This window comes from Microtus pennsylvanicus, chromosome 13 (assembly GCF_037038515.1).
Source record: "Microtus pennsylvanicus isolate mMicPen1 chromosome 13, mMicPen1.hap1, whole genome shotgun sequence".
Classification (NCBI taxonomy): domain Eukaryota; kingdom Metazoa; phylum Chordata; class Mammalia; order Rodentia; family Cricetidae; genus Microtus; species Microtus pennsylvanicus.
The window spans coordinates 64,255,538-64,278,219 of record NC_134591.1 but is presented as its reverse complement, the minus strand read 5'-3'; the positions used below and the strand labels follow the sequence as shown (position 1 = coordinate 64,278,219).

Sequence of the window (22,682 nt, the reverse complement as noted above, 5' to 3'; positions counted from 1 at the left end):
CTGAGGGATGTCTAAACTTCCTCCATTTTACAAGTGGGGTCTACGTTTCACTTTCACAAACAAAGGGCTATTAATCAACAACACCCCTGACAACCAGGTCAAGGGAGAGAGCAGAGGCAAGGCCTGAGTCAGCCCCATGCTCTCTCAAAGCAATGACTGAAAAAGGACAGTTCTCGTCACCCCCTGGAACAGGTCCGGACTTGCCCAAGTATGCCCAAATATGGAAAAACAAAAATTAAAAATGTGTTAATGTAACTGCTGCCTGTTTAACCAGCCATGCTAGAATTGGTACCACCGTTCCTCCAACTCCCTAGCTATGCTTAAAAGTGACCCCGCATGCTGGGATAAATGCTCTTTGTCTTTGCCTCCTATCTGAGTCTGGGGTCTTCCCACAGCAATTCTCAGACCCTTACACTCTGCAAGAGCAGCAGATGCTCCTCCATCACTGAGCCACCTCTACTGGTCCCTGTTCTCAATTCTTTTGGGCATCTACTCAGAGGGAATCGCTGAGTCAATTCTTCATTGTTATCTGTTTCTGTGGTTTTTCCCAGGCACGGTTTCTCTGTGTAGCCCTGGTTGTCCTGGAACTCACTTTGTAGACCAGGCTGGCCTCTAACTCACAGAGATCCGCCTGCCTCTGCCTCCTGAGTGCTAGGATTAAAGGCGTGCACCACCACTGCCCGGCCGTTGTTGTTTTAAATTGGGTTTTACTCTGCAGCCCAGACTGTCTTGAGCAAACCCACCTTCCCCAGCCTTCAGGAGGCTGAGATTAAAGGTGTGTGCTGCCACTGGCCCCCTCGGGAGGTATCTTTACAAACAAATAGCAATCTTTATTTACTATGACGGCATGTGGAGGTCAGAAGACAACTTCGTAGAGTTCATTCTCGCCTTCCGCCTTATGTGGGCTCCAGGTGCTGTACCCAGGTTTCCAGGCTTGCCTAATAACAAGAATTTTTCTCACGGAATCCTCTTTTCAACTTCAAAAGTTGTTATTTACTTGATTATTTATTTATTTATTTTGTTTTTTTGAGACAGGGTTTCTCTGTAGCTTTGGAGCCTGTCCTAGAACTCACTCTGTAGACCAGGCTGGCCTTAAACTCACAGAGATCCACCTGTTTCTGCCTCCCAAGTACTGGGGTTAAAGGTTTATACCACCACCACCGGACCTTATTTTTTTATTTAATCTCTGCTAAGGGGACAAGAGCCTGTTGTGCCCAGATTACGACCCCTAGAGAAAGACCACCAGAGAGGCCCAGACTGTAATAAGAAAGGATTAATCAGCATAATACAAACATGTTTGAAACCCATCTCTGACCCCGTTGTAGTGAGGTAGAGAGAGGAATTGTATCTCCTCTGTGGGGTAAGCTTTTAAAGGCATAATTATAAAGAGAATACTTGAAGCTGCTTTGGCACGGGTGCAAGGACTTCTGCTCCCTCTCATTTTGCTAAGTCAGCTTTTTTTCTTGTTCCTGAGTTAGGCCACCTTCAACAGCCTGCACCAAGCGGCTGGGTGGGCTGAGCTAAGTGACCTTGTGCTCGGAATCTCCGTGGTGGGAGAGGGGAAGGCCACTATCTTCCTGGGAAAACATTCTGCTAGGAAATTTCTTCTCGCCCCTTTGAGAATAAGGGGTAAGGGTTCCACAAGCCACAGCTGCCTCCCTGAACCTCAGAAATGACAGGAAGGTTTTGGGTTGGTAGAGAAATGAAATTTGACCCCTTTCCCTGAATGAGGCCCCTGTCGGGTACTGGCAGCCTGCGGGGGTGCAGTCTCTTCCTGACAGAAGCATCTGCCACAGCGAGCAGGGTTGTGGCTTCATCCTGTTCCAGTCAGGGGCTGACAGGTGCCAGGGGGCCTCTGGACGGGTGAGGGTACAGAGCTCTGGGCTCCATCTAGGTACCACCAAAACAGGGAAGGAAAAGAAAATCCCTCTGCACTCTCACCCACTTTCTCAGACCCAGAGGAGTCAGAGTTTCGCTTTGAGTTCCAGTTCTGTACCCCTTCCCCCTCCCCCGCCCCCAGTCCTGAGGAGTTCCTGCCTGGCCCTCTCAGCTCAAATACCCAACTGGTATTTACCATCATTACGGTGGCTGATTAACAAAAGGACATTTTGCAAAAGAGCAGAGTTTCTTCAGATAGCAGGGAAACGTGAAGACTGAGGAGAGTCAGGGATTGTCCTAGGGCGGCGATGGGAAAGGCGGTTGGTGGGCAGGGAGTGGTCCATCATGGCCACCGTTCACCCGCAATAGTGTTCTTTATGCTTCCAAAAGGATTCATTTCTAAATCACGCATATGTGTATGAGTCTGTGTGTGTGTGTGTGCGTGCATATGTGTACCTGCACACGAGTGTATTGGTCAGAAGAGAGTGTCAGGCATGGGTGCTGGGGACAGAAATCGCTTCCTCTGTCCAAGAGCGTATACACACACTTAACTGCTGAGCCGTCTCTCCAGCCCCTAATCATGGTGGGTTTTTTTTTTTTTTTTTTTTTTTGGTTTTTCGAGACAGGGTTTCTCTGTGGTTTTGGAGCCTGTCCTGGAACTAGCTCTTGTAGACCAGGCTGGTCTCGAACTCACAGAGATCCGCCTGCCTCTGCCTCCCAAGTGCTGGGATTAAAGGCGTGCGCCACCACCGCCCGGCCTCATGGTGTTTTTTTTTTAAAGGGACGAAAAGCAAGTAGACTGGATGGTGACTAACCTGCAGCTTTTGTTCTTTCTTTTTGGAGTCCTGGAGAGCAGACTCAAGATCTCATTCATGCTAAGCGAGCATTCCATCTCCGAACCACGTGTCCCAGCTTTGCTGCCACGTGTGAGACTCTGGGTTGGTTTGTTTGTTCTTGTTTTTTGTTTGTTTGTTTTTCATTTCCTTTTTCGAGACAGGATTTCTCTGGGTTGCTTTGGTGCTGTCCTGGAACTAGCTCTTGTAGACCAGGCTGGCCTCGAACTCACAGAGATCTGCCTGGCTCTGCCTCCCGAGTACTGGGTTTAAAGGTGTCCGCTACCACCACCGGGCCCAAACTCTGGGTTTATTTCCAAGAACCTCAGAAAGAACTTTGTGTTTGTTTTGAGAGACAGTGTCTTAGCCTGGCAGTGGTGGCATAAGACGTTATTTATTTTATTTATTTATTTTTATTTTATTTTTTCAAGACAGGGTTTCTCTGTGTAACAGCCCTAGCTGTCCTGGAACTAGCTCTTGTAGACCAGGCTGGTCTCGAACTCACAGAGATCCGCCTGCCTTTGCCTCCCGAGTGCTGGGATTAAAGGAGTGTGCCACCACTCCTGGTAGCACAAAACATTAATTCCAGCATTTGGAGATTAAAACATATTTCATGTGCATTGCTGTTTTGTCTGCAAAGTTGATGCCAGATCTCCTGGGACTGGAGTTACAGATAGTTGTGAGCTGCCAGGTAGGTACTGGGAATTGAGCCCGGTTCCTCTGGAAGGGCAGCCAGTGCTCTTAACCGCTGAGCCATCTCTCCAGCTCTCCAAGAATTCTTTTTTTTTTAATATTTATTTACTTATTATGTATACAATATTCCGTCTGCATGTATGCCTGCAGGCCAGAAGAGGGCACCAGACCTCATTACAGATGGTTGTGAGCCACCATGTGGATGCTGGGAATTGAACTCAGGACCTTTGGAAAAGCAGGCAGTGCTCTTACCACTGAGCCATCTCTCCAGCCCCCCAAGAAGAATTCTTTAAACCTAGAAATCTCTCATTCTTGGGGCTTTCTCTCACTTCTCTTTCTCGTTTTTCTGTGGTGATTACTAACAAAGCCTGCTTCTGCTTTTGTATAAACAGTGGGAGGGAGCGCTGGAGAGATGGCTCAGTGGTTAAGAGCACTTGCTGTTCTTACAGAGGACCCAGGTTGGGTTCTTAGCTCCTACATGGTGGCTCACAATTGCCTGTGACTCCAGTTCCAGGGGATCTGACACCCTCTTCTGACCTCTGTGGGCACCAGACATACACCTGGCACAAGTCACACATGATGGCAAAGCACATAAAATAAAATAAGTAAATCTAAATAGAATTTATTTTTATTTAATGTGCATAGGTGCATGTATGTCTGAACCCCTGGAACTAGAATTACTGACAGGTGTGAGCTGCCATGTGGGTGCTTGGACCTGAACCTGGGTCCTCTGGAAGAGAAGTTAGGGCTTTTAACCACTGGGCCATCATTCTAGCCCATGAATTTTTTTAAAAGTAAAGCTGAATGTGGTAGTTACATACCTGTAATACTATCACTTGGAAGACTGAGGCAGGAGATCGTGGCTCATCATGGTTCAGAACAGCCTGAGCTACAAACTCCATCTCAAAAATAATAAAACAAAATACAAAATGATAAAAAAAGAAATAAAAAATAAAAAGAATCTAAAAACAGAAGAGGCAGGAAAAGCCTCCAGGAGTCCCGTGGTTCTCAGTGTCGCCATCCTCTAAAGCCTCGCTCAACCTGCAGGAGCCTCCCTCCCTCTGCCTCTGTGACCTCCTCCCCTCCTCTCTCCTGTCCTCTTCTCCTCCTTCCCTCCCCTTCACTCTCTCCTCCCCCCTCTTCTTTTCTCTTTCCCCTCTCCTCCCCTGCTCTCCTCCTGTTCCCCTACCTTTTTTTCCTCCTCTCTTCTCCTCTCTTCCTCTCCTCTCCTCCTGTCCCCCTCCCTTCCCTCCTTCCTCTCTTCTCTTCCCTCATCCCCTCCCTTGTCTCCTCTCCCCACACTCCTCTCATCTTCCCATTCCTCCCACCTCTCCTCCTCGACCCTTCCTCCATCCTTTTCTGATGATTCCCCTCCCCCCGCCGTGTCCCATGATCCTTGTTGAGTGGCTGTTCACAGTATCTATCTGTTAATATGAAAAGATCCAAGCCATTATGGAAAACACTTAAGATTCAGTAGCTAGCCTCTCACCGCCAGGGTTCCCAGAAGCTGTACGAGCTCTTCTATTTCTCCATTTGCACATTTTCAACCACAGGGAAGTCTGTTCCCATCCCATCTTATTTCCTAAAACAGGAGGCGGGTGTTAGGAGAAATTGTGTCTTGTTTTGTTTTTGACATAGGGTCTCGTGTTGTCTGTCTATACCGGCTTTGAGCTTTGTAACCCAGGATGACCTGCGCTCCTGTCCTCCCAAGTGCTGAGGCTATGGGTGTCCTAGGGAGGTAGGTTTCAGCTCTGTATCACTAGAAGGGTCCAGGCAGAGGACTGCAGGGTATCCGGGGTGGGCAGGGCTATATATCTTCTTCCTCAGACCCAAGCGTAAGAGTGTATCCCTCCTGCGACACCACAAACTACACGAGGAGCTGCGGCACCCTGTTTGGACTTGGCGTACGGTGGGGGAGAGATCTGGGCACATCACAGCTGGGCACGTGGGACAGTTTTTATCCATTCAACATCTTCCTGGCTTGAAGCAGTGGTACATGCCTGTTATCCCAGAACCTGGGAGGAGGAGGCAGCAAGAGCGGCAGGTGCTCAGAGGAGCCATCCTTGGGTACACAGTGAGCTCAAGGTCAGCCTGGGCTACATGAAATCTGCCTAACAACCCAAAACAAGGTAGAGGATGCAGCTCACTTGGTAAACTCCTTGTCTCAAAGGCAAGCAGCCTGGGCTTCGAGCCTTAGTACCCAATAAAGTGAGCGTGGTGACCACACACACTGGGATATAGAGGCAGGAAGAGCCGAAGTTCAGGTCATCCTCAGTTACAGAGTAAGTTTGAGTACAGTTTGTGCTACGGGAGACACACCCACACATACATGCACATAGCACAGCACACACACACACCACGCCGCACCCACATATACTACACAGACACCACACCACACACAGACACACACACACATGCACATACACCACACACACACCCCATACACCCCCACACTCACACTATATCACACAAACATTACACAAACACACATCATACCACATACATGCACACACCATACATAGGCACATACCACACACACACGGACATACCACATACATACCACACACTACACCCACACACCATAGCACACACATATACCACACACACTCACACCACACCACACGCGCGCGCACACACACACATATACACACCTAAGTCTTCTGTGTATCAAATGATCAAGTCTTGAATTTAGACATGCACCATGAGACCAAAGTAGGGCTTGTCCTGGGTGATTTTTTTGTCAACTTGACCCAAGCTAGAGTTACCTAGACCCCTTACTTGAGGACACATCATCAGATTGCCTGTTTGTGGTGCATTGTTTGGACTTATGATTGATGTGGGTGGGTCCAGGCTTTAGGGTGGGGGTAGTGGGGACCCCGGGCATAAGAAAGCAAGTTGAGCTGGTGTTGGCGCTCACCTTTAATCTAGGCGCTCTGGAGACAGAGGCAGGTAAGTTCTGCTCTGTGAGTTCAGGGCCAGCCTGGTCTACAGAGTGAGTTCCAGGACAGCCAAAACCACACAGAGAAACCCTGTCTCAAAAAGAGAGGGGGACGGAGGGAGAGAGGAAAGAGAGAGCGAGCTGAGGAAGCCATTAGGAGCAAGCAGGCCAGTAAATTGTGTTCCTTTATGGTCTCTGTATCAATCTCAGCCTCTGGCCAGGAGTTGCAGCTCCTGATGGAGTGTGATCCCAGAACTGTAGGCTGAAATCATCCCTTTCCTCCCCAAGTTGCTTTTGGTCATGGTGTTTTATCACAACAGTAGAAACTTTAACTAAGAAAGGATTCAATTTTAGGCTTGAGGAGCAACGTCAAGGGGATTAAGCCCTTACCTAAGGCTTCCCAGGGCGTTAGTGAACACAGCTGGGCGACTACCAAGGCTTGCGGGGCGGGGCCTCAGGGGCGGGGCCTATGCTGGGCGTGGCTTCCTTGCTCTCCACTGCCGAGCTGCGGTCTCGTCGGAGCGCTAGCCCTACGACCATGGAGCCGGTGCCGGTGCCGCTGCAGGACTTCGCGAGTAGCCTGGACCCCGCCTCCCTTCCGCGCGTGCTGCGGGTCTGCTCCGGAGTCTACTTTGAGGGTAAACGGGCCCTGGGGGGAAGCAGCCAGGCATGGTGGATCATGTCTGTAATCCCAACACTGAGGAGCTGAGGCAGGAGGATTGGCACGAGTTCGAGACTACTGGCCTATCTAGTGAGTTCCAGGTCAATCTGATACAGAGTGAGACCCTGAGGAAGTTGGGGTTTGAATTCTGACGCTGCCTCTTGCCCAAGCTTTGTGAGTTCACACTAAAAAACAATCTCCCTGCACCTCGGTTTTTGTCCCATGGGTGAGGTAGCGCAGCAACTGGGTGGCAGCGAGACAAGGACAACCTGAACAACCTAGGAAATTCTGTCTCAAGAACAATTATAACAATAGATAGATAAATAAGTAAATAGAGATCACTGATCCACTATGCTAGACTGCTGAACTTGCTTTTTTAATTTTTAACTTTTTTTTTTTTTGAGAGAGGGAGGGAGAGGAGATTTTCTGTCATAGCCCAAGCTGGCCTCAAACTTGCAGTGATCCTTTTGCCTCTGAATGCAATTGCCATACCTGACTTGCTGTTGTCCTTTTTCTTCTCTCTCCTTATCCTCCTCCCCCCTTTTCTCATCTTTTTTCCCTTTCTGCAGGGATCAGCTCTGTGCTCTGAGCTCCAACCACTGAGATACATCCCAGTTCCTATAAGCACCAGATCAGCCCTCCCAGTGGGCTCTGTGCTCCTAGCCTTCTGTCTCCCTGGCCCTCTGCCCACTAGATGGTCAGATCATTTTATCTCTCATCTTGAATGGTCCTTCCTCCAGGAAGCCTTCCTGCTTTGCCTTGCTCACCTGCTTCTTGCCCACAACTTTCCTGGTTCACAGCAGAGAAGAGCCGGGCACGTCAGGGACACAGTCACCAGTTATGGCTCAAAACAGCAAGTGGCTGGGGACTGACCACTTGGGTAGTGGGAGGAGGAGAAGGGATGCCCTGGACAGAGACTTGCTTGGCTGTTCTGTGGGGGGAGGAACCGTAGCCCTCAGTGAAAAGAGGGAGACAGAGCAGAGAGTGGGGGGAGATGCCGGGATGCAGGTAGAACAAGCCTCTCCAGAGTGAGGGGACCTGGGTCTGCCACAGCAGCTTCCAGCAAAGTGTTCTGATGGCCAAGCGGATTCTAGACTTCACAGTGGGTCCCTCGGGTCCCCTGGAATCTGATGGGTCCTGGAGCAGTCGTCTGGGGTCTGTTTGTCCTTTCCCCAGCCCGGAACGTCCTCCCAGCCTCCCTTGCTCACCTCTGACACAATACTTGAGTTTCCTCATTTGGTCTGCCCTGGGAAGTGGTGGCAAGTGACACAAGTTGAGGGGATGTGACTGGGGACTTGTCACAGGTCATGGGTACATAAACAAGATTACGTGGACGGCAGATGGTCGCAGGGCAGGGCAGGGCAGGGCAGTGTGGTGGAGGAGCCGACCATGTGGTTAGGAATTCCAGATTTGGAGGGAAATACCTGGACTTAACACCCCAGGTTCTACCTCCTGCTGCCCTTCCCTCCCAATTCCATGTTCCCGAGATGTTGGACATGGAACCCAGTTGTATAGCCTAGACGGTATCTAGCACAGGCTAACGGTCTTCGTCCTTGTTCTGGTTTAAGACACGCTCTTCCTGTGTAACTCAGACTTCTCCTGCTTAAGTTTCCTGAATGGTGTGGTTACAGATGGATTTCGTCACAGCCGACCTTGGGAACTTGTTTTCACATTTATTTATGAATTTGTTGTGTGTAGGGAGCATGTGCATGCCATGGTTTCCGTGTAAAGGTCAGAGGACAACTTTCGGGAGTCAATTCTCTTCCACCATGTGGGACTTGGGGATGAAAGTCTTTTCCTGCCAATCTCTTGCTGGCCCCTTTTTGATATTTTTGAGCGAGGGTTTCCTGTACCCCATGCTGGCCTAGAACTCCCTATCTAGCCAAGTTCTTGGTCTTCCTCTTTACCGATCATTTGGAGGAGCTGACACCCCTTCTCTGAGCTGTCATTTTTAGGAAAGAGAAACTGCTCTCTCACTATTTATGTAGCTGAGGGAAATTGCTGGCCCCTGTTCCCCTAAAGGCAGTCATGCATCTCCAGGGCAGTGAAGCATTAGCAGCAGTTTGTGCAGCAGCAAGTATATATAACTCCGCAGCTAATGCAGGGCCAGGTATATATAGTGTCCTCTGCCGGAAGGTCCACGCCCTGACGTTGTGACAGCTGTGGGTGTTTTGCTGAGGGCGTTTTGGTGAGGTTCGCACCAGCTCCTCACGGCCACGTGAGCAGCCCTGCTAGGGCTATCCTGGGAGAAGGGCTGTCTTGTGGCCTCAAGGCCTTGGCTCCCGCAGTTTCCCATCGCCTGCCAGCCGGATGGGGACCTTGCACACGCTGCACTGTGAGCTCTTTTGGGTGTATCTTCCATCCTCCAGTGTTCTCCAGGGCGTTAACCCTTTGCATCAGGCAAGTGGGCTGCTGAACTTGGAGGTGGTGCTCAGAACCTTAGCCTCCTCATTTTCCTCTAAGAGGAACTCACTGGGCTGGTGAGCTGGCTAGTGTGTGTGGGTGGGTGGTCACTGCCAGCCCTTCCAGCCTGAATTCAATCTGCAGCTCTCGCATGGTGGAAAGAGAGAACTGGCTCCCAAGAGTGGCCCTGATGTCTACACCCATGCTGTGGAATGTACTCAAGATGAACGTGACTGAAACAAACCAAAAAGTTAAAAGCAGTTCATTTGGACTGGGGACATGGCTCAGTTGGTAGGGTGCTCACCTACCGTGCGTGAGCCCCTCGATTTGATTCCTAGTGCTGCGAAGAACTTGGCATGGTGGTACACCACCTGTCCTTCAAATACTCGGGAGGCAGAGGCAGGAGGGTCAGAAGTTCCACGTCGTCCTTGATATAGAGAGTTCCAGGCAAACGTAATAAGTGAATAAATAATTAAACCAAGCAAGCATGTAACTCACTCATCTGAAGTCGAAAGCGGGGTGCTGGAAGAATGAGGTACCCACCTGGCCCTCTGTATCTACCTAGGGCATCCCTACCCAGAGCCTGATTTTGTAACTGTCAAGGGGAGTTGGGGTTCACAGGGTTGTTTACTGCTTCATTGGTAGAACACACCCCCAGGGGCTGCAGTGATGTTGAAAACGGACCAGCGCTGATCACACTCACGTTAGGAGGCTTGAATTGGGAGAAAGGGCGGGCACCATGAGGGCTGCCTCCCATGGCCAGTGTAGACGGGGTAAGCTGTCTGAGGATGGCCGGCTGAGCCAGATGCCTTTTAGCAGGGAAAGACGAGGAAAAAAACTGAGACTGCAGCTGGGGGTTGAGTACTTACATATGCATGGAACCCCGGGTTCAGTCCCCAGAACTTTGAAAGAGAGAGAGAGAGAGAGAGAGAGAGAGAGAGAGAGAGAGAGAGAGAGAGAGACTCAAGGCAGCAGGGACAACCAAGCAGAGTTTAAGGAACAGGTCACACACCACCAGAAACATAAACCAAGTCTGTGTCTCCACAGGTTCCGTCTATGAGCTTTCTGGGAATGAGTGTTGTCTCTCCACAGGGGACCTGATCAAGGTCACCCATGTCCACCTCCAGAACGTGGTCTGTGAAAACTCAGAGACGGGTCAGGCCTTGGAGCTCAACCCCAACTTCTCAGGTAAGGCGTGCACCTCTACCTCCCCACCTGCCCTGGCATCCACTAGGCCTCTCTCTCTTCAGCCACTTGTGGGTGGGTTTGCCACACCCAGCATTTCCGCCCCTCTGGCTTTGCATAGCAGAGTGGCGTGTCTGTTGTTCCATAGCTGCAAGGCTAGGGGCGCGTTCAGGGGCATCCTTGAGGATGCCCTGCCCCTGGCACGGCCCTGCCCTCTTCTCATCCACGTTTGGTCTCTGTTTGCTCACATGTTTTCATCAGATATTGACCGACACCTATGTGTGCCAGGTCCTCTGGGGAGCTGGGTGTGTGGACTCAGGATGAGCTAGGCCCTTCTGGGGTGGCAGGGAGAGAGGGTAAGGGTCCATGAAGCAGGCACCAACATGGGTGGGGTGGGGGCTGGCCTCCAAGGTCTGCAGATCCAGGAGCAAGAGGTGGTCCCCAGATAAGGGAGTGTGGCATTCGGTGCCTAAGAAATCCCAAGGGAAACAGGTGTGGCGGCACAGGCCTGGATTCTAGCACAGGGGAGGCAGAGGCTGCCCAGCAGGAAATCGAGGCCAACCTTAGCTACGTATCGAGTCAGTGTAGGATGCATGAGACGCGGTACATGAAGTCCTGGGTCCTATCCCAGCACTATGTAAACCAGCTGTGGTGTGGTGGCACATGCCTGTAATCCCAGAATTTAGACAGCGGAAGCAGGAGGAGCAGAAGGAGGTCTCATGCCTGGGAGACGATCAGCAGCTGACGCTTGCTGCCAAACCTGGTGATTCGAGTTCAATTCCCAGAACCTGCCTGGTAGGAGGAGAGAGTGACTCCTACAAGGAGGCCTCATCGGACCTCCACGCTGTGCACGCACATGCATGCATACATATACTAGGTATATGTGATTTCTTTCTTTCTTTCTTTTTTTTTTTTGGTTTTTTCGAGACAGGGTTTCTCTGTGGTTTTGGAGCCTGTCCTGGAACTAGCTCTTGTAGACCAGGCTGGTCTTGAACTCACAGAGATCTGCCTGCCTCTGCCTCCCAAGTGCTGGGATTAAAGGTGTGCGCCACCACCGCCAGGCTAAAGATTTATTTATTATGTATACAGTGTTCAGCCTCCATGCCTGCAGGCCAGAAGAGGGCACAAGATGGTTGTGAGCCACCATGTGGTTGCTGGGAATTGAACTCAGGACCTTTGGAAGAGCAGTCAGTGCTCTTAACTTCTGAGCCATCTCTCCAGCTACGTGTGATTTCTTTATTTCATTTTTTTTTTTTGAGACAAAGTCTCACTGCATAACCTTGGTTGGCCTAGAACTCCCATGTAGATCAGACTGACCTCAAAGTCATAGTGATCTACCTCCCTTTGCCTCCTGAGTGTTGGGACTAAAGGCTTAAATATACCCTTTAAAAAAAAAAAGATTTATTTATTTATTTTGTATACAACATTCTGCCTCCATGTATGCCCACACGCCAGAGGAGGGCACCAGATCTCATTACAGATGGTTGTGAGCCACAGTGTAGTTGCTGGGAATTGAACTCAGAACCTCTGGAAAAGCAGCCAGTGCTCTTAACCTCTGAGTCGTCTCTCCAGCCCCAAATGTACCCTTTTTTGATTTTTATTTTTTAAAGTAAAGATCTCTTTGAATTTCAAGGCCAGCCTGAGATCCATGAGACCTTCCCTCAAAAGCAAGCAAGCCAGCCAAGCAAGTGGAAAAAGTAACTCCCAAGGGGTTCATTATTATGGAACAGGAGGTGTGCTGTCTGTGGCTGGGAGCAGCCTGGGTGGAAACCACGATGCCACCGGCCTCAGCTTCCTTCTCTTATTATGAGCCCTTGGACTTGATGTGGGGAGGTCACACGTGTATATATAGAGTAGAGGAGGGGCTGGCACTGAGCAGGTGCATCCTGAAGGCACACAGGCACCTACCCACACACACACACACACACACACACACACACACACACACACACGCTTACAGCGGTGGCAGGACGTGAGCAGAAGTGGATCCTCTGGGTTGGACTGACTGACACACTTTCTCTTGTGAAAGTGATGAGGAGCCTGGGGCTTCGCAGAGATTCAAATGATGACTAGCCTGTGGTTTGAGGGCTCTTTCTTTCTTTCTTTCTTTCTTTCTCTCTCTCTCTCTCTCTCTCTCTCTCTCTCTCTCTTTCTTTCTTTCTTCTTTCTCTCTTTCATTCTTTCTTCCTTTCCTTTCCCTTTCTTTCTATTTTATTTTATTTTACTTTACTTTTTGAGACAGGGTCTCTCTGTGTGGCCCTGACCGTCCTGGAACTCACTCTGTAGACCAGGCTGCCTCTGCCTCTCTCTCCTGAGTGCTGGGATTAAAGGGGTGTGCCACTCCTGGCAAGGACTCTGTTTTTCTACAGATTTCCTTGAACTCTCAAATACCTGCAACTAGATCTAAGAACTCTGCACACATACACACGCAGGTTCATCACCCACAGACAGATGCACATACAGGCCCATGCCTACACACACACACACACACACACACACACATTCATCCATGGGTGTGTAGACGTGTGTTTTGAGATGCTTTGGCAGTAGATTGTGGGAGTGGCACCCTTTTCCAGCTACCAATCCCCTAGAGAACTTTTGCTCACAGAACCACTTAGGGATCAGTGACCAAAGTCAGGGGCCTTAATTTCAGTACCATGCTGTGGTCTAACCCATGGCTTGCATCCAAAGTCCACCAGCCGCTCTGTGGATGCCACTGGCAGTAATCCCTCCATCCTGAGTGTAAACTCAGGTAACAGCCATGTTCTGCTTTCTTGTCCAGTTCATTTCAGCCTGGAATATGTCCTTAGGCTTTGTCTTCATATGAGTATTGTGTGTGTGTGTGTGTGTGTGTGTGTGTGTGTGTGTGAGAGAGAGAGAGAGAGAGAGAGAGAGAGAGAGAGAAAGAGAGAGAGCGAGCCTCTCTGTAGTCTTGGCTGTCCTGGAACTCACTCTGTAGACCAGGCTGGCCTTGAACTCACAGAGATCCACCTGCCTCTGCCTCCCAAGTGCTGGGATTAAAGGTGTGTGCCACCACACTAGGCCATATGGCAATTTTTTTTTTGAGACAGGGTCTCACTATGTCATCCTAGTTATTGGCTATGTAGACCAGGCTGGTCTTGAACTCATAGAGATCCACCGGCTTCTACCTCCTGAGAACAGGCATTAAAGGCATGCTTTAAGAATCCAGGCCAAGCCGGGCAGTGGTGGCGCACGCCTTTAATTCCAGCACTTGGGAGGCAGAGGCAGGCGGATCTCTGTGAGTTCGAGACCAGCCTGGTCTACAAGAGCTAGTTCCAGGACAGGCTCCAAAACCACAGAGAAACCCTGTCTCGAAAAACCAAAAAAAAAAAAAGAAAAAAGAAAAAAAAAGAATCCAGGCCAACACATATTTTTAGCAATGGGGTTTAGCTCAGGGCCTCTCACATGCTAAGCAAGCACTCGGTCATGGAACTACATCCGTGTCCAAGACCAGTATTTCTGTAGAATGTCATTCAGTCCAGACTCCGTGATATTTTCTTGATTAGATTTGAGTGGTGAGGTTGCGACAGAAAACAACTGTTCCCAGAAGTCGGGTGATGTACCAGCCTGGTAGCAGGATGTCTGGGGACCGCAGGAGTGGTAGGTGGTCCTGGCAGACTACCTGAGGGGTGGGTGTCAGAGAGCACCTGAACCAGTAGCTCTTGGGGCTCCAGTTTGGGAGAAAGACAATGGTGATGCCTCGGGATGGGGAGACAGACCACATGTGTGGGCTTGCAGCTACAGGGGAGGTGTCTGGAGGGAAAAGGGATAGGTTGGCCAAGTTGTAGACAGAGAGAGGTCAGAAAAGTGGGAGAGCAAGGGAGGTGTGTGTGTGTGTGTGTGTGTGTGTGTGTGTGTGTGTGTGTGTATGCCCTTACTCTCTTCTGTGTCTCTCGTGACATCGGTGCGTCATTCCTGTTCCTGATTATCTGTTCACACACTGTCCTCCAGCCTCCATCCGCAGACCTTTGGTCTAGATGTCCAGATGCAGCCCCAGGAGGGATGCTGGCTGGGTTGCCTGCAGAGCCTACCCCAGCCATGGCCTGCCCACCCCCCATTCTTCCCCTCTCTGCTGACTCCTGTAGGCCTCTTCAGTACACTCAGCAGCCTGCAGAGCTACAGGACCCTGGAGGAGCTCATCTCTGCCGTGCCCCAGAGCCCCATACAGTGGCCCATTCACTTCAAGTCAACTGAAAGAATTGTCACGGAGGCCGGGGTGATGCCTGTGGACCAACCCTTCAGGCTTGAGGCTGTGGAAGTGCACCATGGGACCCGCTATGCATGCTGTGTCCAGGACTCAACGACCCAGGAGGTCATCCTCTATCTGCCCCTTTCCCAGAAGGGACCCTTCTGCAGATGCAAGCCTGGTGCCCCACAAACCCTGCTCCAAATCCTGCAGGACCCAGCTATGAAGGACCTCATGTTTACCTGCCCCAGCCTACCCTGGCGATCTGTGATCCTGAGGCCCCAGTATATGTTGCAAGCCGTGATGCACAGTGAGTTCCCTGGGCAGTGGGGAGTGGAATGGCGGGGAGCTGCACAGTGCAAACTCCGTGCACAGTCTGGGGGCTCCAGCTGGCTCATCCAGTGTCTGCCATGTCACAGAACACAGATGCCCAACGAGACGGGAAATGTGGTAGAAGAAGAGACAGGGAAATAGGATAAGCACACCCAAGGTCCCACATGCTTTACAGGGTTGGCCAAGGTTAGCTTCCACACAAGCTAGGGCTGTGGAGATGCTGTCTCAAAACTGAAAAACGAAACAACTGATTAATTAAAAGGGGGCAGCAAGGTAGCTCAGTGTATAAAAGAATTTGCTGTGAAAATTTGTCCTCTGACCTCCATGTTTCCTTAAGCACACACACACGCACACACACGCACGCACACGCATGCACACACTCACACCCACGCACACACACACGCACGCACGCACACGCACGCACACACTCACACACACGCGCACACACACACGTGCACACACACGCACACGCACACACACTCACACACACGCACACACACGCACGCACACACACTCACACACGCACACACACGCACGCACACATGCACGCACACACACGCACACACACGCACGCACACGTGCACGCACACACACTCACACACACGCACGAACGCACACACTCACACACGCGCGCACACACTCACACACACGCACACATGCACGCACACGCACGCACACACTCACACACACGCGCGCGCACACGCGTGCACACACGCGCGCACACACATGCACGCGCACACACTCACACATGCACGCACACACACACGCACGCACGCACACACACGTGCACACACACGTACACATGCACACACATGCACGCACACACTCACACACACGCACACACACACGCACACACGCGCGCACACATGCACGCGCACACACACGCACACACGCGCGCACACATGCACGCGCACACTCGCACGCACACGCACGCACACACTCACACACACACACGCACGCGCACACACGCACGCACACACACTCACACACACGCACGCGCACACACGCATGCACACGCACACTCACACACGCACACACACACGCACACACACACACCAATAATAAAATGATCTGTTCTCTAGAGAGCACGAGTGGGGTAGGGAGATGTCTCGGCAATTAAAGATGCTCTGCCACCATCAAGTGCCAGTTCCATCCCTGGGACTGGCATGGTGGAAGGAGAGACCTGACTTCCGCAAGTTGTCCTTTGATCTCTACACTCACACCGTGGCATGAACGCATACATATGCAGGTGTACAGACAGACAGACACACACACATAAATAAGTGAATAAAAAACAAAATCAAAGAGTTTTTTTTAAAAATAGTAAAATCAATAAAGGAGAAAGGGGCCAGGCAGTGGCGGCGCGGGCTTTTAATCCTAGTAATCAGGAGGTGGAGGCAGGCAGAGCTCGTTTACAGACTGAGTTCCAGGACAGCCAGGGTTACACAGAGAAACCCTGTCTCAAATAAATAAAAAATAAGCAAACAAACAAACATAAAAGAGGCGGCCGGGGCCTGGTTCGCTGTGGAGTTCGCGAGCACTTGAGCTCCAGCGCTGCCAAACATGAGTGAAACGAAAGAATTGTTTTTAATGTTTTGATCACTTTTACTGATTGTTTTAGTGTTTTAATCACTTTTTGGTTTGTTTTGTTTTTTGTTTTTCGAGACAGGGTTTCTCTGTGTTGCTTTGGTGCCTGTCCTGGAACTAGCTCTTGTAGACTAGGCTGATCTGGAACTCACAGAGATCCACCTACCTCTGCCTCCCGAGTGCTGGGATTAAAGCCACCACTGCCTGACCCAAAAATAATTTTTTTCTGCCCAAAAAGATTTTTTTTTTTTTTTTTAGTTTTTTGAGACAGGGTTTCTCTGTAGCTTTGGAGCCTGTCCTGGCACTAGCTCTTGTAGACCAGGCTGGCCTACAAGAGCTAGTGCCAGGTTAACCAACTTTTTTTTTTTTTTTTTTGGTGAGAGAGTGTGATGTACCCCAGGCTAGTCTCCAACTCCTAATCCTCCTGCCTCTACCTCCCAGGTCAAGTGCTAGAGCATATGAATGTGATCATTCCTGTTTTCTTTTTGTTTTGTTTGTTGGTTTTTTAAAAATACTTTTGAAAATTAGTTATCCTCTTTTTAGAGACGCATACCCATGGCATGGCAAAGTAGATTTTGTTCTGCTTGTGGAGAAGAAACGGAAAAGGAAATGCCCTCCCAGCTCCCCTTGAAAAGGCAAACTCGAGGAGATCTGTGTGCCCTGTTTTCCTAGCACAGGGATTTTCTCTGCTGGAGTTACAGCACCCCTAGCCCGGTCACCTTCTTCATCCTCAGAGTTTCAGCTGAAGCATCGCACGCTGACTCCCCTGACAAACATAGCACACCCTATGCTACCCTTCTGCAATATTATGACCTCCTCAGTTAGCACGTCATGGCCTTGACCCCTGGCCATCCTGCTTCCGTCTCCCTGCTCTGGGGTTGTAGTGGGCACCATCACACCCGGTTAATGTGTTTTCTTTTGATTTTTATAAGGAGTTTTCCAGAATCATTGATTCTGTGTGTATGGGTGTTTTGGCTGCATGCATGTCTGTGCACCACGTGCGTGCAGTGCCCGTGGCGGTCAGAAAAGAGCATCAGCTCCACCTGGACCTGGAGTTATCCTGTCGGGCGGCTCACAACCTCCTGTAACTCCAGCCCCTGCAGGACCCAACTGCCCTGCTGGCTTCTGCCGTTGCCTGCACCCGCATGCATATGCCTACATACCGTCAAAAGTCATAAAAACAAATAAACAATTTAAAAATTAAAATTAAGAAATAAAAAGAAGGGCTGGAGAGATGGCTCAGTGGTTAAGAGCATTGCCTGCTCTTCCAAAGGTTCTGAGTTCAATTCCCAGCAACCACAACCATCTGTAATGAGGTCTGGTGCCCTCTTCCGGCCTGCAGACATACACACAGAATATTGTATACATAATAAATAAATAAATAAATAAATATTAAAAAAAAAGAAATAAAAAGAAGTTGAAAAGAGACTATCCCGAAAAAAAAAAACCTAGTATAGTAGGAAAATGATTGAGATGAAACAGGACTCAAAGCTGGGGTGGAAGCCAGCACGGGGTGCTATGCTGCACCCCTGAACCGCCTGCCCTTCTCCCCACAGTGCGCCGCACCATCGTCAAGATCCCATCCACCCTGGAGGTGGAGGTGGAGGATGTCACCGCCTCCTCCCAGAACATCCACTTCATCAAGCCGCTGCTGCTGAGCGAGGTCCTGGCCCAAGGAGGCCCCTATCCTATGTCCACAGAGATCCTGGAGGTTCCTGAGGGCCCACCCATCTTCCTCAGTCCGTGGGTGGGCTCCCTACGCAAAGGCCAGAGGCTCTGCATCTATGGGCCGGCCTCACCAGCCTGGCAGGTTGTGGCCTCAAGCAAGAGCCGAAAGATTCCCAGATACTTTATTCTCTCCGGGGCCTACCAGGGCAAGCTGAGGCGGAGGCCAAGGGAATTCCCCACGGCCTATGACATTTTGGGGGCTCTCCAGCCAGGCCGACCCCTCCGGGTGGTGGCCACAAAAGACTGTGATGGGAACGAAGAAGAGAATCCCGAATTTTCTTTCGTGGCTGTGGGCGATCGCCTGGAGGTGCTGAGGCAAGGCCAGGTCTGTGGGACCCAGGGCCAGGACATAGATGTCTTGATATGCCAGCGACTGAGTGAGGAAGTCGGGGAGGAAGAGGAGGACTTGGAGGAAGAGGAGGAGATCGAGGACAAAGAACAGATTCTGCTCCCCCTCTACCTCTCTGGTGGCTTCGTGGAGGAGGTGAATGATGGGCGGCGTTACAGCCTAGCCGATCTCACCGCCCAGTTCTCCTTGCCCTGTGAGGTCAAGGTGGTGGCCAAGGACTCTAGGCACCCCACTGACCCTCTGGTCTCCTTCCCGGGTCTGCGGCTGGAGGAGAAGCTCACAGAACCCTTTTTGGTGGTAGGCCTGGACTCCCAGCCAGAAATGTGCTTTGAAATCCCTCCCCGGTGGCTGGACCTGACCGTGGCGGAGGTTGAGGGGCAGCCAGGCCAGGTGGCTAGGCCACTCTCTGTCACTAGGGTGGAGGAACTATCAGAAGCCTTCTACTACAATCTCCGGAAGCTTCCAGCCTCGAAGAGCCAAGCTCCCCCGCCCAGGCCCCCAAAGAGCAAGTGTGTGAGTGAGCGGAAGCAGAGTGTACAGAGCTGCCAGGGGGACGACGTGACGGTATGCACAGATCCTAACGGGGGTGGGGGGGGCGTGGGAGGGGCCCCAGAGGGGCCCCCTGTGGTGCTCACCCTGGGTCCCTTCCTTGCTTTCTGCCTGCCATGATTCTCTTTCAACTGTACTGAACTTGCAGCTCATCAAGTTCTATTCTTTGTACCAATTATTCCCAGTCAGGCCTCATAATCCTGGAGTTGGTCTTATCATCAGTATTTTATCATTGCAAAAATGAGGATTGAGACTCTGACATGCCCCCAAGGTTGGACATTCTGGCCCTAAGTTCCTGGTCCTTTGCCTGTCACCTTGCGCCACTCCCAAGTGGAGGATCATCTTTTTTTTTTTTTCAGTAGCTCTTAGGATGGCTCCTGTCCTTGCTTGTTTTCTGTGGCTGTGATCAAACATCTGAACCAAAAGTAGCTTAGAGGGGTAAGGTTTTAGTTCACAATTCTAGGCGATAGCCTTTCACTGCAGGGACGTCACAGAGTCGGGCTTGAGACAGCTGGCCATACTGTGTCCAGTCAAGAGGGAAAGAATCCGATGCATGCGTACGGCCTGCTCGCTTTCTTGCTGACTTTCTTTACTTTCATACAGTTTAGAGTCCAGCATAGGGAATGGTGTCACCCACCGTGGGCTCTGTTGTCTAACCCTGGTGGGTAGTCAAGAAAATCCCCCATAGAGCATACCCACGGGCCAACGTGATCTAGATAATTCCTCATCAAGACTCTCTTCCCAGGTAATTCTAGGTTGTGTCAAATTAGCAACTAAAACTAACCAGCATAGATCCTAAATCTTTCTCTCATTGCCTGATGGTCACAGTGTTGAAACCTTCAGTGGTTTCACATGGCACCAGGGTCCTTCATGAATTGATTCCAGTCTGGAAATCAGTCTGGCTGGCCTTCCTGGGCCACTCTTCCACCATCACTTCGTACTCCCAACTCCAACCACAGAAGAAGGGCTCTGGGTTGACCATGGGTCTAGTTTGGGCCACAGAGTTGAGGTGACCCAAACTAGACCTATACTAGCCCCATGGCCATCATCATTGCTCCTCCTTCAGGCTTGGGGAGAGCTGGCTCCGTTCTCTTTGTCACCTTCCTGCTGTGTCCATAGCTTGGAGACATGTCATTTTCCAGCCCACTGTACTGTAGTCTCTCTGCCTAAAGAGAGCTGGGCAGGGTAAGGGGGCAGAGAGCAGAAGTTCCGTATCTCCAAGGCTGGTAGGCACTGCTGAATGAGCCTAGGGGAGTCAAAGATGGAAGAGTGGGGACGCAGGCTCACGCTACCCCTCTGAGCATCTTTCTTAGTGGTAAACCCAAGAAGACTTCCCCCACAAGCCCTTGTGGTAACCATTTCCTGTTTGCCTATAGCATATTTACTTGGTAGCTGACTCCACCTATTCTCACAGTACCCCTCCCCTGCACACCCCCTCAACACTCTCTTTACAGCTGAGATAACAGGCAAGCCACCCGAGCTCATAGAGCCAGGAGGATGACAGGGCTGGGTTTGAACCGGCCCTGACTGCTCTGCCTGAGTGACCTATCCAACGCATGCTTTGTGAACTCAACAAGCATACTGTTTTGAGACCTCGGGAGGCATGAATTTATTATCATGTAGTCACGTGGCGGTGGAAGTTAAAAAGATAAGTCCTGAGGATTCTCACGAGGGGATCCTGTCCATGAGAAGCCAGGCTCAGCAAAGCAGGGCCAGTGGCCAGAGCCCGTGGCACTGTCAGGAAACTCCATCTCATGGGCTTGACTGCTGATTCTTTTTTTTTTTTTTTTAGTTTTTCGAGACAGGGTTTCTCTGTAGCTTTGGAGCCTGTCCTGGCACTAGCTCTTGTAGACCAGACTGGCCTCGAACTCACAGACACCCGCCTGCCTCTGCCTCCTGAGTGCTGGGATTAAAGGCGTGCGCCACCACCGCCCAGCTAAAGTTTTTTTTTGTTTTGTTTTGTTTTTCAAGACAGGGTTTCTCTGTAGCTTTGCTGCCTGTCCTGGAACTAGCTCTTGTAGACCAGGCTGGCCTCGAACTCCCAGAGATCTGCCTGCCTCTGCCTCCCGAGTGCTGGGATTAAAGGCGTGCACCACCACTGCCCGGCCTTGACTGCTGATTCTTGGACCCTTTCTGATTTCTTGTTTTTTGGATTGTTTTTGTCTTGTTTTCCTGCTCAGTCTCAAGTTATAGGATCCTACCCACAGTCTGAACCCAAGGCAAAGACCTTGAAAGACCTTCCCAAGGACAAGTCAAATCTGTACAGCAAGATTCCTGTCCACAAGAAAGACCTTAAGTCCAAAACCCAAACAAAGAATTCAGGTGAGTCCTTTGGCCCATCAAGCCCCTCTCCCGCCTCTGCTGGCTCTGCCAGGGGACCCTATTGTGGTCCTAGTTTGAGAGTCAAGCTTGTATGGAGTGGCTCAGGTGGGAAGGCCTCTGGTCTTTCTTCCTAGACTCCAAACCCTAGCAATGAAATGAGTCCCGTCCCAGATAGTGTCCTCCTATGACAAACAGGGACGCAAAATGACTGCAGGGTTCAAGGAAAATGAACGGTGGTGTCTGGGCTGTAGAGTTAGGCCAAGCCCTTTCCTGAGGAAGCTGAAGAGGGGAAGGAACCTGCCTAAAGACAAAGATTCTGCATAACCCAGACTTTTTTTCTTCTTCAGCGCTGGGCATGAAACCCAAATCCCCGAGCACGCTTGGCAAATATCCTATCATGTCACCTCCCCTGCCTGACCCAGATATGGATGACCACGACTATGAAGAAATTTGAGCTCTTTCAGAAAGTCATCGAAGTGCTGGGGCAGCCACACTTCCCAGCTGCTGCTGCACAGGAAGTTGGGATACCAGCTAACTCTTGGGAGACCCGCGGCAGTCTTCAGGGACTCAGGGATTAGAAATGGGACAGACACTATTTCCACCTTGCTGTGGAATAATCCTTCTGTACACCCTAAATATGCATTGCTCTCATTGATTAATAAAACGCTGATTGGCCAGTAGCCAGGCAGAAAGTATAGGTGGGGCAACTAAACTAAGGATGATAGGAGAAGGGCAGAGTCAGGTGTCACCAGCCAGACACAGAGGGAGCAGATCAAAGTCCCATGCTAATGAAGGTACTGCCATATGGCAGAGTGTAAATAAGGAATATGGGTTAACTTAAAATGTAAGAGCTAGTTAGTAATAAGCCTGAGCTATTGGCCAAGCATTTATAATTCATATAAGCTTCTTTTTTTTAAAAAAAAAAAAGATTTATTTATTTATTTTGTATACAACATTTTGCTTCCAAGTATACCCACACACCAGAAAAGGGCACCAGATCTCATTACAGATGGTTG

General features: G+C 50.5%; 1 protein-coding gene across 2 annotated transcripts; it reads left to right on the top strand.

The window, feature by feature from the left end:
- Window positions 1-6,852: 6,852 nt before the first annotated feature.
- Window positions 6,853-22,568, top strand: Themis2 (thymocyte selection associated family member 2). 2 transcript variants are annotated; one of them, XM_075946271.1, is made up of 6 exons: window positions 6,853-6,980; window positions 10,454-10,594; window positions 14,698-15,108; window positions 18,275-19,359; window positions 21,525-21,666; window positions 22,014-22,568. In XM_075946271.1, exons 1-6 carry the CDS (start codon window positions 6,881-6,883, stop codon window positions 22,118-22,120), a joined length of 1,986 nt encoding a protein of 661 aa, XP_075802386.1. In that variant the 5' UTR covers window positions 6,853-6,880; the 3' UTR covers window positions 22,121-22,568. The 2 variants fall into 2 exon arrangements, with proteins under 2 accessions (XP_075802386.1, XP_075802387.1); XM_075946272.1 differs by lacking the exon at window positions 21,525-21,666.
- The last annotated feature ends 114 nt before the right edge of the window (window positions 22,569-22,682 follow it).

Coding starts and splice junctions, on each gene's coding strand:
- Themis2 (XM_075946271.1), top strand. CDS start 6,881: ATGGAGCCGGTGCCGGTGCCGCTGCAGGACTTCGCGAGTAGCCTGGAC. Junction 19,360..21,524: donor GCCAGGGGGACGACGTGACG/GTATGCACAGAT, acceptor TTTCCTGCTCAG/TCTCAAGTTATAGGATCCTA. Junction 21,667..22,013: donor AACCCAAACAAAGAATTCAG/GTGAGTCCTTTG, acceptor TTTCTTCTTCAG/CGCTGGGCATGAAACCCAAA.